The sequence below is a fragment of the Candidozyma pseudohaemuli genome, assembly GCF_003013735.1.
Source record: "Candidozyma pseudohaemuli strain B12108 chromosome Unknown scaffold00009, whole genome shotgun sequence".
NCBI lineage: Eukaryota > Fungi > Ascomycota > Pichiomycetes > Serinales > Metschnikowiaceae > Candidozyma > Candidozyma pseudohaemuli.
In genome coordinates this window covers 309,913-332,530 of record NW_020194443.1, presented here as the reverse complement: position 1 = coordinate 332,530, position 22,618 = coordinate 309,913, and the positions used below count along the sequence as shown (strand labels likewise).

The 22,618-nt window shown below is 48.2% G+C and overlaps 11 protein-coding genes across 11 annotated transcripts; 2 read left to right on the top strand and 9 right to left on the bottom strand.

Moving 5' to 3' along the window:
• Window positions 1-98: 98 nt before the first annotated feature.
• ABD1 (mRNA (guanine-N7)-methyltransferase) lies at window positions 99-1,733 on the bottom strand (the record flags this gene model as incomplete). Its single annotated transcript, XM_024858900.1, has 1 exon — window positions 99-1,733. The coding sequence occupies one exon, from the start codon at window positions 1,731-1,733 to the stop codon at window positions 99-101; it is 1,635 nt and encodes a 544-aa protein (XP_024712987.1).
• Window positions 1,734-2,077: 344 nt separating this feature from the next.
• On the bottom strand, window positions 2,078-2,821 carry C7M61_003562 (putative serine hydrolase; the record flags this gene model as incomplete). The annotated part of the gene is made up of 1 exon (XM_024858899.1): window positions 2,078-2,821. The coding sequence occupies one exon, from the start codon at window positions 2,819-2,821 to the stop codon at window positions 2,078-2,080; it is 744 nt and encodes a 247-aa protein (XP_024712986.1).
• Window positions 2,822-3,313: 492 nt separating this feature from the next.
• Window positions 3,314-4,675, bottom strand: RIT1 (tRNA A64-2'-O-ribosylphosphate transferase; the record flags this gene model as incomplete). Its single annotated transcript, XM_024858898.1, has 1 exon — window positions 3,314-4,675. The coding sequence occupies one exon, from the start codon at window positions 4,673-4,675 to the stop codon at window positions 3,314-3,316; it is 1,362 nt and encodes a 453-aa protein (XP_024712985.1).
• A 384-nt stretch (window positions 4,676-5,059) lies between these two features.
• C7M61_003560 (uncharacterized protein) lies at window positions 5,060-6,007 on the bottom strand (the record flags this gene model as incomplete). Its single annotated transcript, XM_024858897.1, has 1 exon — window positions 5,060-6,007. The coding sequence occupies one exon, from the start codon at window positions 6,005-6,007 to the stop codon at window positions 5,060-5,062; it is 948 nt and encodes a 315-aa protein (XP_024712984.1).
• A 285-nt stretch (window positions 6,008-6,292) lies between these two features.
• Window positions 6,293-6,823, bottom strand: C7M61_003559 (RNA-binding protein; the record flags this gene model as incomplete). The annotated part of the gene is made up of 1 exon (XM_024858896.1): window positions 6,293-6,823. One exon carries the CDS (start codon window positions 6,821-6,823, stop codon window positions 6,293-6,295), a length of 531 nt encoding a protein of 176 aa, XP_024712983.1.
• Window positions 6,824-6,889: 66 nt separating this feature from the next.
• On the bottom strand, window positions 6,890-9,850 carry TFC4 (transcription factor TFIIIC subunit; the record flags this gene model as incomplete). The annotated part of the gene is made up of 1 exon (XM_024858895.1): window positions 6,890-9,850. The coding sequence occupies one exon, from the start codon at window positions 9,848-9,850 to the stop codon at window positions 6,890-6,892; it is 2,961 nt and encodes a 986-aa protein (XP_024712982.1).
• Window positions 9,851-11,578: 1,728 nt separating this feature from the next.
• Window positions 11,579-14,410, top strand: C7M61_003557 (uncharacterized protein; the record flags this gene model as incomplete). Its single annotated transcript, XM_024858894.1, has 1 exon — window positions 11,579-14,410. The coding sequence occupies one exon, from the start codon at window positions 11,579-11,581 to the stop codon at window positions 14,408-14,410; it is 2,832 nt and encodes a 943-aa protein (XP_024712981.1).
• Window positions 14,411-14,497: 87 nt separating this feature from the next.
• On the bottom strand, window positions 14,498-15,565 carry HPD1 (Hpd1p; the record flags this gene model as incomplete). Its single annotated transcript, XM_024858893.1, has 1 exon — window positions 14,498-15,565. One exon carries the CDS (start codon window positions 15,563-15,565, stop codon window positions 14,498-14,500), a length of 1,068 nt encoding a protein of 355 aa, XP_024712980.1.
• A 1,349-nt stretch (window positions 15,566-16,914) lies between these two features.
• CIP1 (Cip1p) lies at window positions 16,915-17,790 on the bottom strand (the record flags this gene model as incomplete). The annotated part of the gene is made up of 1 exon (XM_024858892.1): window positions 16,915-17,790. The coding sequence occupies one exon, from the start codon at window positions 17,788-17,790 to the stop codon at window positions 16,915-16,917; it is 876 nt and encodes a 291-aa protein (XP_024712979.1).
• Window positions 17,791-19,840: 2,050 nt separating this feature from the next.
• C7M61_003554 (urea carboxylase-associated family protein) lies at window positions 19,841-20,740 on the top strand (the record flags this gene model as incomplete). Its single annotated transcript, XM_024858891.1, has 1 exon — window positions 19,841-20,740. The coding sequence occupies one exon, from the start codon at window positions 19,841-19,843 to the stop codon at window positions 20,738-20,740; it is 900 nt and encodes a 299-aa protein (XP_024712978.1).
• A 501-nt stretch (window positions 20,741-21,241) lies between these two features.
• Window positions 21,242-22,594, bottom strand: C7M61_003553 (putative lipoate--protein ligase; the record flags this gene model as incomplete). The annotated part of the gene is made up of 1 exon (XM_024858890.1): window positions 21,242-22,594. The coding sequence occupies one exon, from the start codon at window positions 22,592-22,594 to the stop codon at window positions 21,242-21,244; it is 1,353 nt and encodes a 450-aa protein (XP_024712977.1).
• Window positions 22,595-22,618: the final 24 nt, after the last annotated feature.

Here is a 22,618-nt window from a genome sequence, read left to right as displayed (position 1 = left end):
TCCTTGGGCACTGGTCTTTGGCTTGGAACCACCACAAAGGGCCGTCTTACCCTTCTATTCACCATATACATCGTGTGGTTTTTATTCTATTTGTTTGGTTAATTGCCGAGCTTCTCGAAGACGAAGCCCACGTAAAATGCCACTGCTTCCTTTTCGGAACCCTCCACGCCGTACTTTCCATCCGCACGCTTCATACCGTCGATTAAGTTCTTGTTGAGTTTGCCAAAGTACTTCGGTATCTCCTGGTTGAAGATATCTGTGAAGCTCTTTTTGTACCTCAAGATCAAACCGAAGTCCTCGCACAATGAACGGAAGTATTCGAATGGAACCACGTACTCGGGCACGTCGTCGACTGCGTCTTTTAAGAAATAGTCGTACCGGTTACCAAAGGGCTCACGGAAAACACCATCCTCTGGAGGATCGTTCTCAAAACGGACATGGTACAAGTCGTTGCCGAATGTGTTTTTCTCGTAAAAGTCCTTGTTGACAATTTTCTCCTTGATGAAGTCGGACGACGGGATCGTTCCGATGAAAGTTCCACCGGGCCTCAAAGATCTTGTGATGTTGGTGAGTACAGTACGGACCTTGGACTCCGTCTCCCATGCATAGTGAAATGAAAACTGAACGCTGACACAGTCCACAGGGAACAAGCCGTCCATGATTCCAGGGAAGTTTGGCTCTAGGATCTCGGGTAGCGAGTAGGTAAACAAATCACCAGTAGCAAAGCAAGCCTCGAAGTTGTAGCGCTTGGAATCACGAGACCTTTTGGCCTGTGGGTTTTGGGGAATGAATCTAGCCTTGTTCTGGGAGTATCTAGAAAACGCTTCCTTGACAGAAGCATCCGAAATATCCACGCCAATGTACTGGTCCACATGCACAAACTCACACTTATTTAGGTCACCACCTTTTCCGCAGCAGAAATCTAAAAGCACGAGCTGAGCTCCAGGCAGCAGTCTCTTGACATGGTTTCCAAGCAACATGTACTTGATGGCATTATTGAAGTTTCTCATCTTGTAGATCGGCGACCTCGTTCTGGATCCTTGCATCCGCAGCTGGAAGGTTCGCTGGTTGTAGTGCTGTCTAACAATGCTGTTGATATCCTTGTTTTCCTTGTGAGCGATGCTACTCTGGAATGTTCTGTACTCACTCTTCTGGCCTGCTCCTCCCAAAGACGGGACACTTGTGTATGCTGCAACTGCAGGCAGTCCTTCCACAGGAGGTTCTATGGGTTCTCTTTGACTAGGTCCTCTGCGAGGATCCTTCTCTGGTTCTGGATCAGCACGTCTCACCACTCGAGCATCTTGAGACTCTACCTTAGCGCCGTACTTCAGATATCTGTCGTCTTTGGAGGCGTACTTGGCGTATTTGTCGTATTTGGATGCTGCTGACAGCTCACGAGCTGCTGAAGATCTTCCACCGTATTTATCGTACTTGTTGGCTTCAGAAGGCTGGGCTTTGCTCTTCATCCATGCTGGAAGCTCTTTTTTTGTTTCTTTATAAACAGACGAGGATGCTGGACCAGGTGTGGCCGAGTTGTCCTTTCGTGAAAGAGACTGGATATAGTCTGGTGTTTCTTCCTGGTGGGCTCTTTTGGTCTCTGGGTCTTCACTGTCAGATTGGCGTTTTTTGTCATCATTTTGTGGAAACGGGCTCTGGTCTACAGAGCTTTCTCCGATCTGGGGAGACGCGGGTTTCTCATTATGTTCAGCCTCTGGGCTGTTGGATCCTTCCATTGAGTAGTAGTAGCAGTTGATGAAGTTGGGTTCTGTGCACCACCATCAACACTTCTGCCAGGGCAGTCACCAATTGACCGGCATAACGTGGAATATTAAACGGCGTTCTTTGAAATAAACTTATTTATGACGAAGATGGATATGCTAGAATTTTGGGTTTCTAAATTGTGCACCGTAGTAATTGGTCCACTTAGTTACTACTTACTAGTTGTGACTACATCAACTCGCCATGTGTAACATGTTCCATATATCCATGGTGTTCATACTAGTATCTATATCATTTCTTCGTGCCACAAGCGATCTCTCCTTCTAAGAAATCGCCTTTTAAGTTTCCCAAAACCTCCCTATAGCGCTGGCTTGGGCTCCACGGCAAAACGTATCTTCTCCACGATCGGCTCTAAGGCCTCCTTCTTATTAGGCAAGTAGTGACCACCGTCATGCTCGAATTCCGTAGCGTTCTCATACAAAGAAGCCAAGTACTTGGTCCTCAATGGCGGCACAACCCCATCCTCCTTTCCGTATACGGCAATCACCGTTGTGGGCGAGTCCTTAGGCAATTGATAATACTTCACGTAGTCCTTGTTCACCCACAGCCTAGCACTGAAATCGGCAAGCGACTCATCCTCCGAAAACGAAGATTTCAGAGATACAGTGAAAGCGAAACCGGAGAAAAGCGCCGCCACCTTGAAAGGCTTAATTCCGTGCAAATGAACTGAATTTGCTATTATCGCCGCCATGGCAGCTCCTTGGGAAAATCCCACAATTCCGTCGTAAGGGCCGTTCTTCCTGATATGGTTGATCAAGTACTCGTAGGACTCGTCGAAGCGGTCGTAGATTCCGTCGTGGTAGTCGAACCAGCATCTTGCAATGCCCTTTTTCTTCAAATATTCAAACTTCTCATTGGCCCCCTTCTCGTCGGTTCCAAGCAGAAACGGAAGGTCCTCCTTCTTCTCAATGAGAATCGGAGCGTCAAGGTATTCCAACTCGTAGCCGTACTTTTTGGATAGCGTCTTCCTGAAACCCGACAGCTTTTCAGCAAACACCTTGCCACTTTGGAAATAGCCTGGTAAGCATAGAAAGCGTGGCATGGTGATGAAGAAGAGTAGGAGATAATCGCACTGTGGGGAAGTGCGCCGGAGGTTAAAGTAGCCGGTGGAAAAGTCACGGGAACACGATGATTGTGATATATATAGCTATTTATGTTTTTTAGAGAGGTGCTGTATAATGATGATATTGTTAAGATATTGATTTTTGGGGATATGGGGGACCTTGGTGGGGTGGTTATGATATTCACAAGCTGCCACTACAGGCAGTGATAGAGAAGAACCGAGAACAATGCATTGGGTTCGGCTCGTTTTCATTTTCTTCAATGTTAGTTACTACGTTGTAAGAATGATATGAATCGAATGAAAGTTTCCAGTTTGACTTGACTTATATCCGATTTCACATAAATTCTTCGTTAGCCAAGAATGGCTGCGAAATACTCATACTACACCCTGAACATCTAGAATTACTCAAAATTGAAAACCTCTACACTCATCTACTCACCAAAAAACAATAGAAATGCTTTCCTCTATAAATTACCGGCCCATGAGAAACGTGTTGACGCTTTGTAGGGTGTTTCTGCTGGGATTGACCTTGCGAAGATCCAGAATCTTGCTCAAATGCTGCTTCACCACGTCCTTATTGGTGAGTTGGTCGGTCGACGCCTCCCAGTTTGTTGAAAATCTCTTGCAAAGAAGGCAGAGTACCACTCCCACCGAAAGATCCTTTCCGGAGCCACACAAGATGGCGATTGAATTGCACCCATTCAACGAATCCATGATTTTAGGAAGAATCGCTCGAAGCTCTTTTGAACCCTGCTTGCCTTCTGGTATTTTTGTGTTGAGTACCTTGGTCGTGGCCTTCTCTGGAACGTCAATTCCGTTCTCTTGTGAAAGCACCACCACAGCATCATACCCTTTAACCTCCTCGTATGCCACTTTTCTGTCTATGATACCCACAGAAATGCCAGTATTCCCCAAAGCCGTGATATCCAATTTCAGCCCAGTGTCGCCAATCCGCTCCTCGTAAATGCAATTGATCCTTCTGGAAAGCTCTCCATCGGAAAGCCAGCTGTATATGCTGCCATTCTCATCAACTATCCTGGACTCACCGGTCTCCTTGCTCAAATCCCAGAAAACCTTACCATCAAGCTTGCCGTTGCAGATATCCTTGGTCGCCCAAAGCTCATGATCATCAGCAGCACCTTGAACGTAAGAAAATCCAGTGGTCTCTATAGAGACAGCCAGGGCAGTCACACACACCACCGTGAAGTAGTCCAGAGATCTCGGCACATCCACCGTTTTTTGGCCGTACCTTCTCCAGACCGGAACTAGTGGTTTACTTTCTCCAAGCCTTTCGACTAACTGTTCTTTCGTGATCAAACCTAGTCTCTTGAGTTCGGCTGCAAACTCGGGGATCTTCTCCACTATGGCGCTGTGTTCGCTTTCCAGAACCATCTCCAACGGTGTCCTGAGCCAATTGTCTTTTTGGATTTCCCAGTCGCTGTCTTGTCCTTCAAACATGATGTAGTTCAACACAGCACACCATATGGGCACTGTTTTCGAGAGAGCATCAGGCATGAGTTTTCCCTTTCTGGTGGAGTCCACAACGACAAGTCCGCCGTTTTTGGCAATCAAAGGCAAAAGGTGGAAATTGAGCCTCCTAAACGAAAACTTCCACTGGTTCGTGTGTCCATCTGTGGACTTGAAGTAGGCAGTCTCGGCAAGAATCTCGGGTTTCACGTACCAGAGACCACAGCGTTCATTGGCCACAATGGGGAATCCACAAGCAGTAAATTTCGAGACGTACTGGGCGTCGAGGAGTATCAGGAATAGTCGATTTCTTAGTGAAAGTGGCTCTCTTCGTAGTTCTTTGAGGGCCTCCTTGTATGTGGACATCCTGGTTTGGGTTTTTTTGATTGGTGGGAATGTAAAGCCTTAGCCTGAATGAATGCAGATTGTTTAGATGATTACGTCAATGACGAGTAGGTGGAGTTGTAGGAGGTATGCTGGAAGATGAGGTTGTAGATGATCTGAAGATTGGCTGCGAAATCTGTGCCGTAACCACTACGGGTTCAAGTTTTCAAAGTGAATTTTAGGTTTGACCAAGTTTGACGAAATTATATTAGAGTTTCAGGAAAATTGCTCTACAATGGCTTTTTCAATAGTACGCCATCGAACCAGCCACTAAATAGTATAAGGCACACCCTCAATGCTCCTACAACTCTTCCCATCTAGTATGCTATTAGTGGCCCTTGGCCTGTATCATATATGCTGTGACGCCTACGACGTCTTCAATTTGCGCCGCCTCTTGAGCTCAGCGAGACGCTGCTCCTCCTCCATCTCTCTACGGTCCTCCTCCAAGGCCCTCTTCTTCGAGCGAGCCTCTTCCTCAAAGATTTCAGCACCGGTAGCTTCCATGTCGTCGGAATCATCATCGTAGTCGTAGCGCCGCGTGCGGCCCTTGTTGAACATGGCCCAAATCTCATCTCGGTCGTAGTCCTGTGGCACCTCCTCCTCCTCGTCAGAAGCGATGAACGAACCCATGTCGGAGTCGTCGTCTTCCTCATCGTCGTAGCCCTGACTCTTGGGCTTCTTCTGCTGGAGTCTCTCCTCAAGCTTGGAGTTTGGCCGTCTCGCGGGAATCGGTACTCTGGCGTTGTTGGTAGGCTCCTTTGGAGGTGCACGAGGCTTTTCTCTGGGCACTGAGTTGGGTCTCCTGTCCCTATTTACATTGTTGGCAGCCCTAGGCTTGGGCTCAGCTTTTCTCCTCTCGGTTCTAGGCTCTGGAGACTTGGTTTTGGACTTGAACTGAATAGACATCTTGCTCTGGTCAATCAGAGATGCTTTCTTCATGAGCTGCGAGAATGAAACTTTTGGTTTCTTCTCCCTAGCAGCAGGAAGCGGAGCGACCATGGGGCTTCTGGACTTATCTCTGGGTGGAACACGCAGCCGCAGACTAGGTTTTGGCGCCCTTGGTTTCGTCTCTTTCTTTGGAGCTTGACCCTTTTTGGCTCTTGCTTCGGCTTCCTTCTTTTCTCTTTCTGCTTTACGAGCCGCTTTTAGCCTTGCCACAACTGGGTCGACCGGACGGTCTGATGGTGCTGCATTAGGTCTGGTTGCACCTGGCCGTGCCTGCAGTGTTTGGTTGGACTGGACCAGTGAAGGAGCCACATTATGCTGGATTTGGCCCTTGCGCTTGATCTGCTGTAGGATGTTCAGAAGCGGCATGAGTTGCCGTGTTGGTTGATGATGCAATCACTAAAATCGCTGGATGTGCGTAAGTCCAAGTGCAGGCCGCTGTAATTTGCAACCATCCACTGAGTGAAGCATTTCACTATGCCACAGCAAAAGAAGCAATTTTTTCGAAATGTACCGGCGTGGCCACGAAACCTTCAAGAAAGTGAGATTTGATATTGATTGGTCGAGCGAACCAACGCACACCTCAGATAATTGCGCATCACCTGGTGCCATCAACATCATCCAAACCACCTGAATCCTTCAGAATCCAAAAGTCTAATCCTCATCTTCCTCCGCTTCATCTTTCTTGAACATAGCCACAAACTCGTTGAGCCCAGACTCCATCTCTTTATCACGCCCTAGGTCGATGATCAACTGTCTGTTTCTTCTGATCGAGTACTGTTCACATTTCTTGATGGTTCCACTAACATGAACACACCTCATGACAACATCGTACGCGTCCACCTTTGTCACAAGCGCAATTGCAGCCATAACCTGTTCGAAGTCCTGACGGTTGCATCGTATTATACCTGTAGAGGTTTTATTACTGAAGTATTTGACAATTATCAGCAGGCCAACTCCGCCCGCGCTAATTTCGCCAAAGTGGTCATGAACAACATTCTTGAGTATATTGGCGATTGTTTTGGAGTTTATGGATGCTGGTGATGAGGCGTGTAGTGCTAGGAGGGTGTCTTTGGGAGTATCGCAGAAGTCGCGGAACTTCTCCTTTTGGGTTCCGGTTCGAGGAATGGACACAGGGGGATATAGTATATCAAAAAGAATGTAACGGTGCTTGAGACGAACCATGTAGTTGTTGATGGGAGATGATGATCTAGAAATGAGGAATACTCAGTAGGTCGCACCAGTGCACCACTAGATGGTCAAGTACTTATCCGTCAACTCCTGGGTCATGGCGGTGTTTCCGTTGATTGTGTAGATCAAGGTGAGATTGTATGCTGCGTCAATCAGCAAATCATAGTCTGGATCGTCTTTGAGAGTGTCGTGGTACAGTAGAACCTTGTTGTAGTGGTTGATCGCGAGTGCTGGAAGACCCAACATGTGGAAAAGACGACCGAAATTGTACTCAATTTCTTGTTTTTCGTAATCCGTGCTGTTTTTGCTCCGATGCTCTTTGTACTCCAAGAGGAAACTAATTCCCTGAAGAAGTTGCATGTGTCTATTGGAGGAGTTTCTCTGCATCGAACGGTGCACATGAGCCAAACCTAGCATAAGACAGATGGTGGGGTCGTTGTAGCATTTCTTGTAAGCTCTGGTGAGGTACACAATTGGCGAAGAATATGCACGGTTGCTTCCCAAAAGACAGGCGTACATGTAGAGCAACAGCGGAAGCTCTTTGTCGAATGACATTCCCTTAACATCAACAGTGACATGAGCTGCACCAGAAACCTTGGACGAGTGGAGCAAGGAGTCGTAAGCTTTAAGCTGTCTCAAGAAATACTTTTGATGGTTGTAGTTGCTGAAGGCAGCCCAGGCAGCAACACCGGATCCAAAACAGCACATGAAGATGCCGTAAACGGTTGGTGAAAACTGTGTCGAGGTAAGAACGTAACGGACATTGTTGCAGACAGTAGGGATGTAGTCCTGCTGGTCAATTGCAAGTGATAGACGCACAAATCGCAAGATCATTACTCTTTGCTTGTCTTGGATGAAAACATTCACATCGAAAGCCACCTCAAGAATGCTGATCGCTTCATCCACGTTTTTCTCAAACAGACGCACAAGAAGAGCATTTTGAACAAAGATATAAAGCCATTGATCATAAGAGAGCCCTCTGAATTCGGTCTGTGCGGTCAAAGCGACTCTTGAATTTGTCGTCTCGGTGATACCCTCATAAAGGTTATTGATTCGAGCCAAACGATTGTTGATGTCCAGATCCTGCTTGCGACGAAGGTACATCACAATACCTCTGAATGTCGATTTTCTATTCTTGGGAAAGAATGCCTTGACACTGGTAAACATATCAATAAGCTGAGAGGCAATGTTCATCCAAGCAGACGCCGCAGCCGTATGACCCTGGTCAATGGCCTCTTGAAGCCTCTTCATTCTGTTGAATTTATCAAGCACCATGCGTGTGGCACGCTGCTCAATTTCTTCCCTTTCCTCTTCTGTCAACGTCTCCTTCTTGGTGTCCTTATACTCTCTCGCATTTTTGATGAGCGCTATGTTATCCTGGTCGTCATCTTCATCAGCAGGCGGTACGTAGTCAGTGGACTCTGGTTGTGCTTCATCAGCTTTGGGTGCCTTGAGCTCCCTGATAAGCCTGCTTGCCAATGCCTGGTCATCCTGGTCATTAGTGTAGTAAAGCACTTCAATTAAGATGGTCTTAAGATAATTATTGTCAGGATCATCCTTCATAGCTTCTAGCAAGTGAGCTTTTGCGGTTTCGTATTCCTTGATTTCAGCGTAACATTTACCCAAAAGGTACTGTACTTCTGCCAAATGTTCTTCATCAATAACGCCTTTCAAGTAGGTGATAGCATCCTCGTAGAATCCCTTTGACTCAAGGTGCTTGCCGGCCTCATAAAACAAATCCGAAACTTCCCACTTATCCTCCTCCAAAAACAAGAAACCGTAATGCCGAAGAGCTTCGTCCTTTTGATCCAACTCAAGACGTAGGTAGCCGAGTTTGAAGCGAATGTCAATCGGCAAATCATGAGGGCGCCCGGCACACTCGTTGTAGAACTTTGGCTTTTTCTTCATTATGGCTGGTCCTCTTCTGTCGTCGAACTCGGCATCACAGTCCTGCTGTTCGTCCCACCACGTTTCGTCAGTTCTCTTTTGGATCCACCTTGCCACGATTTTGATGATGTTGATTGCGGATATCCATGATCTCTTGCTTATATAAAGCTCCGTGAGGATATTGAGCTCGGACCAGTTGAACCTTGGCACTTTTGTCTCTGTTGGATTCATATTCTTTTCAAGAATACGGTTATACAACGCAATGGCATCATTGTAACGCTTCTGATGCACATAGACGTCAGCCAATTGCTTGACAACGGATGAATCTTCAGGATACTGTTGACTGAGTCTCTGCAATCCCTCCAAGGCACGTCCATACTGCCTTTTCTGCTTATATAGGCCAGAACGCCGTATTATGAAATCGTAGTCATGCTCGGTGTTCTTGCTTGCAATGGCTCGCGTGTAACAGTAAATGGCCTGGTCGATGTGACCCAAATCTGTACTTAGTTCTGCAGCCTGGCCCCAAAGTGCTACATCTGAAGGATTGGAAAGCGCCGCCATAAGCATGAACTTACAGCATTTGTTGAACTTGTTTTGCATCTGGCAAATCTCAGCCAACGTCTTGTAGGCATTGTAACTCTTGTTGTCAATCTTGATGACCTCCACATAGTTCTTCCATGCCGTTTCTAGATCACCTCTCACGAAAGCAGCGTTTCCTCGAGACATGTATGTTCTTTTCTCTGGATCCAAGTCCTTGTTATTCATCACCTGGCGCTTGAAGCTACTGGCACTCTTTGGCCTTTTTCTCTTCATGTGTGCTGCATTTCTCAAGTTGTTAAGTAAATCATCATCGTCGTCCTCGTCCATATCCATATCTTCAGGAAGCGCCACGTAGTCGGCATCGTCATCCAGAAAGTCAATTGAGTCGTCAACAGCCAAATCCTTCATCAAGGTGTTGGCCAATTGAGCGGCTTTGTCGTTCTTTCTTGGTTTGGGTCCCTGGAGCTCAGGATCGATATCTTCATCATCTGAGATCAAATCTTCATCGAAATCCAGACCAGACTCATAGTTGGATCCCAGGGACACAGGAGAGTCTGAATCAGATTGGTAAGTTTCTCGGCTTTGGCGTGGCATGGCCTGGAGGTAGTTTGTAGTAGGAGAAGGCCGTTGTTTATGTCTGCCAGATGCAGGCCTGGAGTAGTAGTAGGGTGGTCCAGGAGCAGAGGACACAGCAGATTTGGAGATGAATTCATGGAAGTTGTAAAATGGCCAATTGAATTTGATATTATGGGGTTTTTTCCTTTTCAGAATTTGTGTGGAACAGGTTTTGAGTTGATGCCTCGCGATGCGTGTTTTGCAACCAGTTAGTATGGGGATCTTAGTGAAATGCTTATACTAAGTGATATTGAACCGGATTTTTTCTTTCACATGATGAAGCACGTTAATGATGAGCTGCTATACGGCTAGCTTGAAATTGAAGACACACGTACACTTGGTATGGTACTTCTGTATATCAGCAGTCTAGGGACATGAACGATATGTGAGTTGGTCAGAATATGAAAGGCAACAAAATATGAGAAGACACAGTAGAATGAGTATTGTTCGAAATAGGCGTGAACTGGTCACTAGTGATGGGTTTTGGTCTAAATCATATATGGTGCTTAATAGACTCACATCTCGTTTCCACCTTACTCCTACAGATGAAACCAAGCACGAGCCCAAATGCACTACACGAATTACAAAGTCCAGAGTAGCTCCAAACCAAATGATACTATTATTATTTGAAACCTCGAAGTTTCACACACCATCTGATCCATCTACCCAAACTGCAATGCGGAATCCTGCCATCAAAGTCAGACCATCAAACTGATTTTCATGGATTTGACACCCCCGTGCAGAGGGATTTTTCCGCCTTGCAGAGCAAATCTTCAATTAACAGCTGCAAGGCAAAAGTCTATTTCAGGCTTAGGTGTTGATCCCATCGCCCTATCGCTAAACTCTAACCGACAGCAACTAAGCCACGACCGTTATCTCCTACTGGGGATGTTGAAAAATGCCAGTTTCCCTTGGTTTCACTTAAAGCATTCAACGCAGCCTAATTCACCAAAATTTTCCATTGGAAGTCATCGAAAGTCTAAATCCTATTTCCTTCTATGCCGCGGAATTGGCACTGTACCACCGAGCCCCACTTCTTCACCCTGATCTGCACAACTCTCAAATTGAAAAAAAACCGCCAAAACACCAGAAATTCAATTTTCTTATATAATCTACAAAACACCCCAATTATCGAAATACCTAAAACCCCTCCACCATATTTAGCATGCCGTCGTGTGGCTCTACGCCATATGATGCAGCAATTTCGCAGCCATTGTGCGCAAACTGATAATGCACCTTTCTTGCCCAATAACGAACCAGAACACAGAAATCACAGATTTTAACAAAACGCAAATACCCACTTCAACTAGAGAAATCCATATTCCAAGTCTGGAGCCGCAGCGGCTTCCGGAGATGCCGAGAACTACGGCGTTTGGCTTATCGTCACGTGGTGTAGCCCTTATCACAGCAACGAAGCACCTCTACTAATCCTCCAGTACAGATCCCCCGTCCTTTTTTACCCGTGCAGCACCGCAAAACCATTCTGGACTAAAAAGCCCCGCCTGAGGCCATTTACGAAAAAAAGAAGAAAAAACCCTCCCCGATTTTTTAGGAGTCCTCTCTTGATGCCGTACTGCACACAGACCATCAGCTGCCTATCCCGCCAATCCATTGCACTTCTCATCCACACGATACTCATAGACATACCCTACGCTTTCTTTTTTATAAACATTTAAAATTATACATTTTTATATTTGAGGTTGGGCCATGGATTTCGCAAGATCCCCGCTTTTCCCCGACGCCTCCTTGGCCCTCTCCCCGGCCAGAGACGAAAACCCGGACGAACAGGTCCTTGTGCCGAATCTTCCAGATACTCCCCAGGCTCTGCTGCTGCTGGTTCAGGTTTTCATTGTGCCTGCGGAGAAATATCTCTTTCTTCAGGGTTTCAAACCGGCAGAATTCGAAAATAGACCCCCCTCTTTGCTTAGAGGGTGCTTGGTTCTACGGATCCTAAAACCTGCCAAAGTGAAGCTGGTTTCTTTGCATTTCAAGGGCATTCAAAGGACAGAGTGGCCAGAGGGCATCCCGCCAAAGAGAAATAACTACGCCGAGATCAATGACCTCATAAACCACACATGGCCTTTCTACCATGCCGATACGCATACTCCCAATTTCGGAGCAGACTTTGTCAGACCACTTCCGGCAAACCCCCACAAGGGCGACGACATCACCCATTTCAGTCTATCCGAGCCGGCCAATAACAGCCTACACCATTCAGGGTCAGACTTCCTTTCTCCCGTGGATACCGCCAGGGGGTTCGCTGCGAGCTTGATAAATAGGGCCACTTCGCCCAGAGGCAGTTCTCCTTCGCCAGCGCCCGGAATAACGCCGGTTTCGTCATTTCAAGATTTGACCACCGCTCAGTCGGCCGGCTCCAATGCGGACCACTCTGCGCTGAATGAACCAGCAAAACCAGGCCTCTTTATGCCTGGCGACTACATCTACAACTTTGAGCATCCACTTCCGGCCCTGTCGCCCGAAACGATCGATGCCAATTTCGGCAGAGTCTTCTACAACCTCGAGGCGAATATCATCAGAATGGGCGCTTTCAAGACAAACCTCACGGCCCGGTTGCCGGTGAATGTGGTACGTATTCCATCTGATAACAGCGTGGAAGAAAATGAGCCTATTTTTATTGAGCGTGACTGGGAGGACCAGTTGCGTTACGAGATTCTTGTGGGAAGCAAGGCCGTGGTTCTAGATACGTATGTGCCCATCTCGTTCAAGTTTATACCTCTTTATGGCAAGGTTGCACTCCACAGAATCCGTGTTTCCGTCACGGAAAATTGCCACTACTATTGCCACAACAAAACAGTGCACAGGGCAGAGCCCACGAGAAAGTTTCTTTTGCTAGAGCACAAAGCCAAGCCAAATAAGTCACTTCTTTCAGCGCAAGGTTGCCTTACTGATGATGGACCAGACGTGGGCTCACCAGAAGACGAAGTTCTACCCCGTGAGCTTGAATTCCAGATGTTCGTGCCGTCCACCATCAACAAGAAGTACAACTTTGCCATGCACGCAGATACGTCGTTTGAGAACATTCAGTGTGACCACTGGATCAAGATTTCGTTGAGAATCTCCCGTAAGGATCCCGCCAATCCCGAGAAGAGAAAGCACTTTGAAATCTCCATCGACTCGCCTATTCATTTATGCTCGCCATTGGCTGCCCATTGCAACACCTTGCTTCCAGCCTACGACCGTCCAGAACAACCCGAGCAGCTTCCACAATATGCTCCACTGTCTCCTCCAAATTCCCCTGAAGTGACGGTCGTGGATCAGCTGCAAAACGGTCATTCCATATTTTCTGCCCTTTCAAACTTTGGCCACAATTCTCCAACGTCGTCGGAAGGATCTTCACGGTTCAGAGCTCCTGGTAGATCCGCAACCCCATTGCTGTTTCACCATCTTTCCAATAGTGATGAGCCTATAGAGAAGGATCATAGGATTCACTTGGAGGCCAACCTTTATTCACCAAGTGAGGAAAATGTGCTAGAATCCTTGGGACTGCCACAAGCTCAACCACTTGCCAGTCCTAGATCGGCTGCTCATTCACCTGCTCCTTTCAGACCTGATCCTGTCAGACGTCCCACGATAAACCCGCCATCTTTCGAAGCCATCAATCCAGATTTTGATGGAACGCTTCCACCCGCTTACGAGAGGGAAGATCCAGCAACGTCGCCGGTGAGAAATGAGGTATCGCCCACAAGACCGAAACGGAATTCTGGTGCAAAGGATACTGTTCCTTCGATAGAGTTGCAGAGGCCGCTTACCGACACGAGTGTAAGCTCTACTGGTATCAAGCACCGTCTCAGTAAGCAGTTCGAACCTATTTCTCGTAATAGCGATGATAGCTCTTCGGCTGCAACTTTGACAGAAGCCAAACCCTCGACTTCAGCAGAAGCAGAGAAGAAAAAGGAGCTTGCACCAGAACCGCCAAAGAACGACCAAAGGCTTTCTCCTGGTTTCAGACCCAAGAGTCCCAGACTTCCAGAAACCGAGGACGACATGGATCTTTCTGACGTGAGGCTGCTTCGACTGCTTAGTGGACCCGCTTCGCCTGTGATTGGTCCGCTAGCTTCGAGACAGTCGTCGGTGGCTCTGGCAGTTGACGACGACCCTCCGCTTGAGCTGACCCTCCCACTTTTGACTCTCAACGAGGGTTACACCGACGACAACCTCAGCAACCTTCTGCTCGACCAAGGAAGACGTCCTAGTGCGTTTATGAACACCAGCATGACGGATTTGATGGGCAACAGCACGTATTTTGGGCGCAGTGGAATCGAAAACCATACTTTTCGTAACCCCAGGCTCAAGAAACACTACCAGGAGGAGCAGTCCTTTCAGAGCACCAAGGAACGGCAGAAGTCGTTTGGAGTTATTCCAAGCGGCGACATTCCACATCAGGGCACCACCGAACGCTCTCTGACCGCCAGTTCTGAGCGGAGTGAGTGGATCAGTGAAATAACCGACAGCTCCGGCGATAAGGCCAACGAAGGGTTCAGACGGCTTTCCAAAGACGTCAACGAGCTCGTTAAATAGAGCTTCTATGCATACGATAAATATATAGAGGTGGGCCTAGTGCCCCAACTTCAAACACGCAGTGCCATTAGTATGTACTTTTCTATTTTAGATGTCGAACTTCTCAGACGTCTTGTTGTCCACGTACTCGCCGCCCTCCTTGCGGAGCTCTCCAAGCCATTCGTACAAAACAGCCAAATCACGGGTTCCGAGGTCCTCTCTCTCGCAAGCCTTGAGGTACCACTTCTTGGAAATGTCACCCAAGAACAAAGCACGGTCGTACTGCTGGGCACAGTCGGTGGCCAAAACAAGGTCCTTCTTGGTCAACTTGGTGATGAAACCGCCCTGGTAGCCGACATCGGCAGGCAAGCTGTTTTCTGGGTAGACGCCTGGAATTGGGCAGTTGTCCACAGAAGCCCAGGACTTACCGGTGGAAACAGCCACGAGCTTGGCGTAGTGCTGCAAGTTCAAGTCGAAGGCCTTGGCCAATTGGAAAGAGTCGGCGACAGCCAAGTTGGTGACGGCCAAAAGGTAGTTGTTGGACAATTTCGCAGCCAAACCAGCACCGTGACGCGAGCCGCATGGGAAGATGTTGGAGCCCATGAAGTTCAACAACTTCACGAGGTCTGGGGACACGTCCGAGTGCTCGGCTCTGGAAAGCATGAACGACAAGGTACCTTTACGGGCACCAGCCACACCGCCGGATACTGGGGTGTCGATGAAGTCAAACGAAGGAAGCTCCTTCTTGACCAACTCGTGCACCTCGACGGAGGTAGGGATGTCGATGGTGGAGGAGTCCAAGAAGGTGGTGGCGGCGTTCTGTGGGTTGGCCTTGTAGGCCTCCACGAGCTCGGAAACAACGCCCTTGACGTGTTTTCCCTCTGGAACCATGGACACAATGAAATCCAACTGGGAGTCGACACCCGTGACGAACTTGGGGATCAGGTCGAGTGCCGTGAGCTGGCTCTTGGCCTCGGGTTTCTGAGATGTGACGTTTTCAACAAAGGCCTTGGTGGCCTCGGGCACGGTGTCGTAGACATACAACTTATCCAGAGGCTCCAACTGAGCGTAGATGTGTCTGGCCATGTGCTGGCCCATCTGGCCGAGACCAATGAAACCGTAGTTGGCTCTGAGCACGTTGGCGGAGGAAAAAGCACGAACAAACCGAAGAGACATTATGGGGAAAATTTCTCGCTGCTTCCCGATTTCGAGCGGATCGAGCCTCTATTTATGCTAGCGTACCCCACATCTTGTACAGTTCCGTGCATTAGCCGAGCCTACCCGTGGAAAATATGCGTACCCCAGGTTTTCCTATTATAGGGGGGCCATTGTAAAAGGAAGGAGCCGCCGATATCCGAGAGCCACTTGGTTGGAGTATATAGTGGGGAGTTTTGGGGTTTTTTTGAAATAGCTTTTTGGTTTTTGGCTTCTTCGGTGCATGTGCTGGCGCATGCATATGATAGACCCTGTGAGAAAGGTGGATTGAGGAAATGAGGTGGAGGAGGGGCAGCTGGGGAGGTGGGGGATATGGAGATTTGGATTTTGATGGGATTGGCGTTTTTCGTGATTTTCGTTTCGGAGAAGCTTTTGAAGTCCGAGTCGGGATCGGCCGGATCGGTGGTTATGCCATTGGTGGAGGTGAGCCGCTTACACGATAAGATAAGAGGGAAAGAAGAAAAGTGGTTGTTTTTGACATTCAATTAGGCAAGTTTACGATTATGTTCATCTTTTTTAAATGCTTATAGAGAATTGTGTGGATTTGTTAGTTCAATTTGCAGCCAGTAGCCGTGCTAGCGCTAGGTATCTTAGCGCGTTCGGAATATCATATGAAGGTGGTGGCTTGGGTGAAAAATTTTGTAACCGTGAAGGTATGGACAAAAACGCCGAGGAGGGTGAGTTTGGGGGTTTTGGGATTTACGGAATTGGCGAGTTTTACGAATCGATTTTGGGGGTCTTCCCTGTAAGCCCCTGCCCATTGTTGTAGGTGTATTGTGAGGCATGTCCCCATTGGGCGGTGCATAGATGCCCCATAAGGGGAGGTGAACGTTCAAGGGCGCTAATGATTTGAAAGTTGTAGGTTTACAGAAATTGCAGCATGTAAGGAATCCGAATAGTAAGAGGATAATCAAACTTAGCGTTTTTGGGCCTTTCTGACTCACCTCACTTCTACTAGGCTGTTGTGGTTATGGCTGCGAAACCGCTAAACCAGTAGCTAGACCGATCCATGGCTTCCTCTGTGATTTGTGCAGAAGACAGAGTTATTCGATTTCGGCGAATCACGAAAACAACCTTCCAGGTAATTTGAAAGGCTCATCAACACTTATGTGCATATCCCTAGACATCCCATCTCTTTGCATTAGCCACACTCGCCTCGGTCCATAATTTTTCACTCCAATGCCCATCATTGTAAATTCAGTCAATTCCCTCCCAATTCCTTGAAAGCTACCCCCTCCCCTACTCTCTACAAATCCTCTTCAATTCAATTGTCAATTGCATAAACTAGACTACAACCGGTAACCCTCCCTTCAGAGGGTGGTCCACTTCCAGGAAGCACCCTTGGGGTTGACCACCTCGTTGTCGTCCTTGGTGAACCAAAGGCCCTTCTCTTCACCCTGGGAGATAATGGCCTGCAAGTAGTAGCCGAACTTGCTACCATCAAAGCCTTCAGCCCAGACCTTCTTGGCCTCAGCCAAGGCATCCTCCTTGGAAACCTCGGTGGCAGAAAACTCAACCGACTTGCTCTTGCCGTACTTGGCCACAATGGCCTCCTGAGAAATCGTACCGGACTGGATTCTCAATTGGTCTGGAAGAGACGATGGGGTGGAGGTGGCTGCAGCAGCAACAGCCTTACCGACATCGGAAAGAATGGTGTAGGAAAACTCGAACTTTGGCGAGCCAAGGTACTTGACCTGCTTGGTTTCGGCGTTAGCACCGACCAAGGGGGCAATGTTCTCAGCAAAAGAGTCAGCATTGCCGAAAAGACCGGTCTGGATGTCCACCACCTTGAGACCAGCGTCTCTGAGCTTCTTGGAGTGTTCCTGCTTGATGCCCAAGAAACCAGGCAAAACCTGCTGGGACTCCTCGATGTCCACGCCGAACTGGGAAGGAATCACCAACTTGGGCTTGACAGCAGCAGCGATCTTCTCAATGGCAGCGTTGAGATCAGGACTAGGGCTGACCAAGGAGATGATGACGTCGACGCCGCTCAATTCCTTGGTCAAAGCATCAACATCCTTGGTGGTGTCGCCTTTGACGTATTTCACCTTGTCGGTGGACTTGTACTTGGAGTCGTCTCTGGTGACAGCCAACACTGGGTAGTTGATCTTGTCTGAGGACTCAAGGGCCTCCAAGACTGGAGCACCGAGGAAGCCGCCGAGGCCGAAAACTGCGATTCTAGACATTTGTGGAAGTGGATATGTGGAAGAAGTGGGAATTGATGATGAGAGAGATTTGGGGGGAATTCCCCTGAGCTTTATACCTCGAGGGTGCCGTGAGCCACAGCGATCCGGCCTGCACGTAGAGCTGTCGCTGTGGTGGTTTTAGTAAAAGTACGAGCTGCGAAAATCGCTGACAAATCTGGTGTGGTGGGGGATTGAGGGTTTTTGAGAAAAGTAAAAAAAGAGGATTTATAGTCATGAAACTGGTAGCATACTTTGAGAGAATGAGACCAAAAAAATCCAAAATTGTGGTGGAAAGGCCGGGTTTACTGTGGTGGTGGAAGCTCGCTGAATAAGCAGCTTGATAAGCAGCCTCGCTTAAAAACAGGACGTGCATGCCATTAGTCAATGGGCTATTTTTGACCTTCACGGCTGGCAATCGTCAAAAGACGCTTCTGTCAGCAGAATGGAGAATTTGATGACAAAATGGGGTTCTGATTACACACGAGTTTTGGATTGACACGTGGCAGTTGGTGATTCGATTCAATTGACGACTCAAGTGGAATCAAGTGAGCTGCACCGAGATGTCAAGCTGTTATCTGAGGAGATCAGGGTAAGGCTATTATGCCATGGTTAGGTGCAATGGCGTTTTAAGGTTTAGCTTTTGGGTAGCGGCTCCATTGGTACAGATTTGTTCATTGAAGGAATTTTCTCTATCTTGCTAACCTTCTTTTGGTTTAGGCGTATCGCTGCAAGGGAACGCGTACCCTGACGCCACACAGAAGGTTAAGGGTCTTGAGGAAGCTGTGGATGCGAAGTCCTTGATTTTTCATGTTAGCCTTTTTGCTTGAACTGAGGCATTCGGCCTCAGCTATGGAGGCTTTGTCGGCCATTGATAAAAACACACCTTCATTCTTCGAAAGCTCTTTTTTGTTCCTTCCCCTCGAACACAATTATCTTCTAGAAGCCATTCCAGATATTCATAATGATGATACGGTCCCGGTTCTGCCTTACGTGGGTGCCCCTCTTTTGCAACCACATACCCCACCTGCCCCACCTACCCCGACGCCGAGACCAATACCCGAGAAATTCACAATTCTGGGATTTCTTATGGTTTCTTGTGTTTCAGTGGGATGGTTTTGCCGTTCTTGTCCCCTCTTGGTCCTCTCGCACGGCAATACCTTTGCAGTCGTATTTGAAGTTTGAAGATTGGCCACAGGGTACCCCGTTTAGATGTCAATGGAGGTCTCAAATAGGGGGCTTTTCTTTCATGATACTCAATTGTTTAAAAGTCCATTTTCTAGATAAGCAGCCTATTCACAATGGCGTTCTATGGGCCCCGAACGAGAGTTGTAGTTGCACTATGAGAGTGGGCCAATTGACTGAAAAGTTCGTTTCAATTGTGACCGCCGGGGCCATAAATTTGTCAACCCCATCAGAAACCGTCCCCGTCTATAATACACCTTTATTCGTGGTTGGGCTACTAAAACTCGCCGCCTCGTGTGCCCTATCCCAAAAGGGCCAACCGCCATTAGGAGCACTTCCCGGTGCCACAAAACACCATTGACCCAGTTTCAACTCTCTTAACCTCACCCAGCCTGAAATAAATCCAAATCATAAAACTAACTCAATCCATTGGTGTTGTCTCTTCCATGACTTTCCACCACTTCCACACATCCACCAACTTTCCACCCGATGAATCACAAACCTGCCAAAACAACCACAAACTCAATTTCGCCGAAAACAGCCAATTGGCTCGTCGCCTCGACCATCCCATACTTTTTCAAATTGAATTTACCATGATTCACTTTGTCACCCACTCATCTCATCTACCCCACATCCCATCACCACCCCACCTCATCCACCAACGTCTCTCACCATCAAACACAAAAATCACCATAATCAAAAACCACCAATACCTTATCTTGTAAGCTCTCCATTCTCATTTTCCAAACCCTCTCCCTCTCCCTCTGCACCCCCTGGGATACGAGCCCAGATCCGATCCACACTATTCCGCACCTCCAACTTTTCACCTCCACATTTCCTCATTTCCACAACCAACCACTTCTTTTTCATGACAGACTACTCCGTCAGCTCCCAGCGGCCCGACCGCACCACCTACGGCTTGCCCAAGCCCAAAGCTGCCTACTTCCCGCAGCCAGGGTCCAAAATCTACGCCGACAAGGAGCTCTACAACCGTATTGCCGAGGCCAAAAAGACCAAAGTCGAATCCCACTTGTGTGCGCCACGCCTGGGAATTGCCGTCCGGGTTCCGGCAAAACTGGTCATTCGCTTGACGACGCCCGAAGGCCCGCAGGTGTGTGACTTGAACATCTGGAACTACCACAACCCTAGGGAACGGTTCTGGGCTGCTAGAACCAGACAGCTCCACCTGGCCCATGTTTCCGTGCACGACCGTTTGTGGTCGATTTTGCCCTTTTTAAGGCCTCTTGTGACCATCACAGCCGACACCTTGGGAGGCCGTCACGACGAGTGGGGTGGAAGGGTCCACGATACCTTGGGCACCAGGTGTGATCCGTATGTGGACAAGTTGATTTCGGGCGAGGATAACGATTTTCATTGTCATTCGAACTTGACGAGAGCGGTGTTGCCGTACGGGCTCACGGAATTCGATGTTCACGACGTTTTGAACGTTTTCCAGGTGACCGGGTTGACCGAGCAGGACCAGTATTTCATGGAAACCTGCCCTGCGCTGAAGGAGGACTACTTTGAGATGTTTGCGGAGCAGGAGTTGCTTGTGGCGATTTCGGCGTGTCCCGGTGGGGATTTGAGTAACTGGGACTGGGGTGAAACGGAGGGTGGAGACACTAAAATGGTGGACAACTGCAGACCGTTGGGGTTGGAGATCTACAAGTTGGACGACGAGGCGGAGGTTTTGAAGGGGTGGCAGGAGCCCGAGTATGCGCCGTACAAGGGCCGTCACGGCTTCAACCAGCCTGTCTACCAGGCGTAGGTCAAGAATGCAATGAGCTGATGGGGTTGATTGAAGCGATGGTTGAAAAATCAGCGTTTTATCAATTGAATGGTCCAGTCAGTTTGGATGTGTTGCACCAGAACAGGATAGTACATAGGGGTAGACAGAATAGACAGCTGGTGAAAGTTAGACGTAAGGGTTGTATTGATAAGCATCGGTCCAGTGATGATTTTTTTAAAAAATACAATTCATCTGATTATATGGAAAACAGTAATAAATTTACATAGTGAAACCCCCATTGCTTATATGTGAATCGTTCAAATCACCAAAAATGGGCATTTTGACTTAACAGCCCTTCAATTGAATAAGCAACTTTTGCAACATCTTCGTTTATCTAATGCATGCTTTTGGATGGTAATCCAAGCGAAAAAGGTCAACTCTTGTAACATCTTCGTTTATCAAATTTTTCTAATTACATGCTTTTGGATGGTAACCCACGGAATACCACTTCCACCGTCATTCAATTTCTCACAAGCACGCCTACGACAGCCCGTCAATGGCGTTTCCAAGCCACTCGCTGAGTTCATCGTCCGTGATAAACCCTGCAACGTCACTTCCCGTGTATGGAACACCCTCACGCTCCAACATGGTCTGGAGAAACTCCATGGCCTCTATGTCCTTGTCTTCACCACTTACGCTCATGCTTTTAAGACGGCCTTTCACAACCTCAAACTCAACAACGAGACCTCGCTCCTTCTTTTCAAAACGGTGGGTAAACTTAGCGGTGGAGCCGAATTTCCACTCCCACAGCGTGAGCTCGTTTCTCATGGCCTCGATCTCCTCAGGAAGCTCTGTATCCTCGTCAACGACGAAGGTCTCACACTGACGCTCCGAAAAGGCATTCACAAAGTCCTGAAGCCCGAGAAACTCGTTCTCGTTCATCTCCTCTGGCTCCTTCTCCTTCGCTTCCTCGACTATCCCATAAGCATCCCTGAAACCGCTGCTGACGGCTTCAATGAACTCCTCCTTGTCCAAATGCAAATTCGTCACCGGCAGCTTCACAGACTCCACCGAAGCCAGACTGGCAATACTGCCGAGCAGTTCTTCTCTATGAAGCAACTGCCGAAGAACATCGAGCTTCAGATTGAGAAGCATCGTTCCGTGGTGGTACAGGCGCCCTTTGGTAAGCTTATAGGCCGAGCCAGACACCTTCAACTGGTCCTTGATCGTGACAATGTCGCCCCTCTCCGTGACCATGATCTGCTTTTCCTCCTGGGCTATTTTGTTGGTTGATTCACAAACAACACGGGCAAACGCCTGGCGGTCAAACGCCTCCTTCGTGGTCATGAACGAGTAGTTGACATTCCCCGTATCGTGCACAACCGTGCCTCCGCCAGACCTCCTCCTCACCATCGGTAGTCTTAACGAATTGAGCAAAGGCATATTCACCTCTCGCCACGGATTCTGGTTTTTTCCAATCACCACGCACGGCAGGTTGACGTAAAACATGAGTCTGTTGCAATTGGCCTCTCCTGCAGCTGGCACAGGCATGTTATGGTAGACGTAGTCCTCGATGGCCAAGTTGAGGTATGGGTTGGTCAATCTGGACACAAACACCAAGGGCTGCTTCTTTTTTGTAGCCTCCACAAACGAGGAGGCCAGAAGCTGCTCTTTTATAGGCTCCGGCTTCCGTTCGGCCGGTTCTTCGTCAGATCCTAGTCCCATCCGTTTCTTGTGTGCAAGGACATCCGGCAGTTCCTTGTAGTCCTGGAAGCCGTCCAAGTTGAAGAGTTCGTCGTCGGCAGGCGTGAGGTCATCTTGGAAAGGCACGTGGATCCGTCTGGCCTGTGCAGTACGAACTACAGGCACAGTTCGTAGAAGCCTGTGGAGCATACTGTTGAGTGTGCGAAGTAGGAA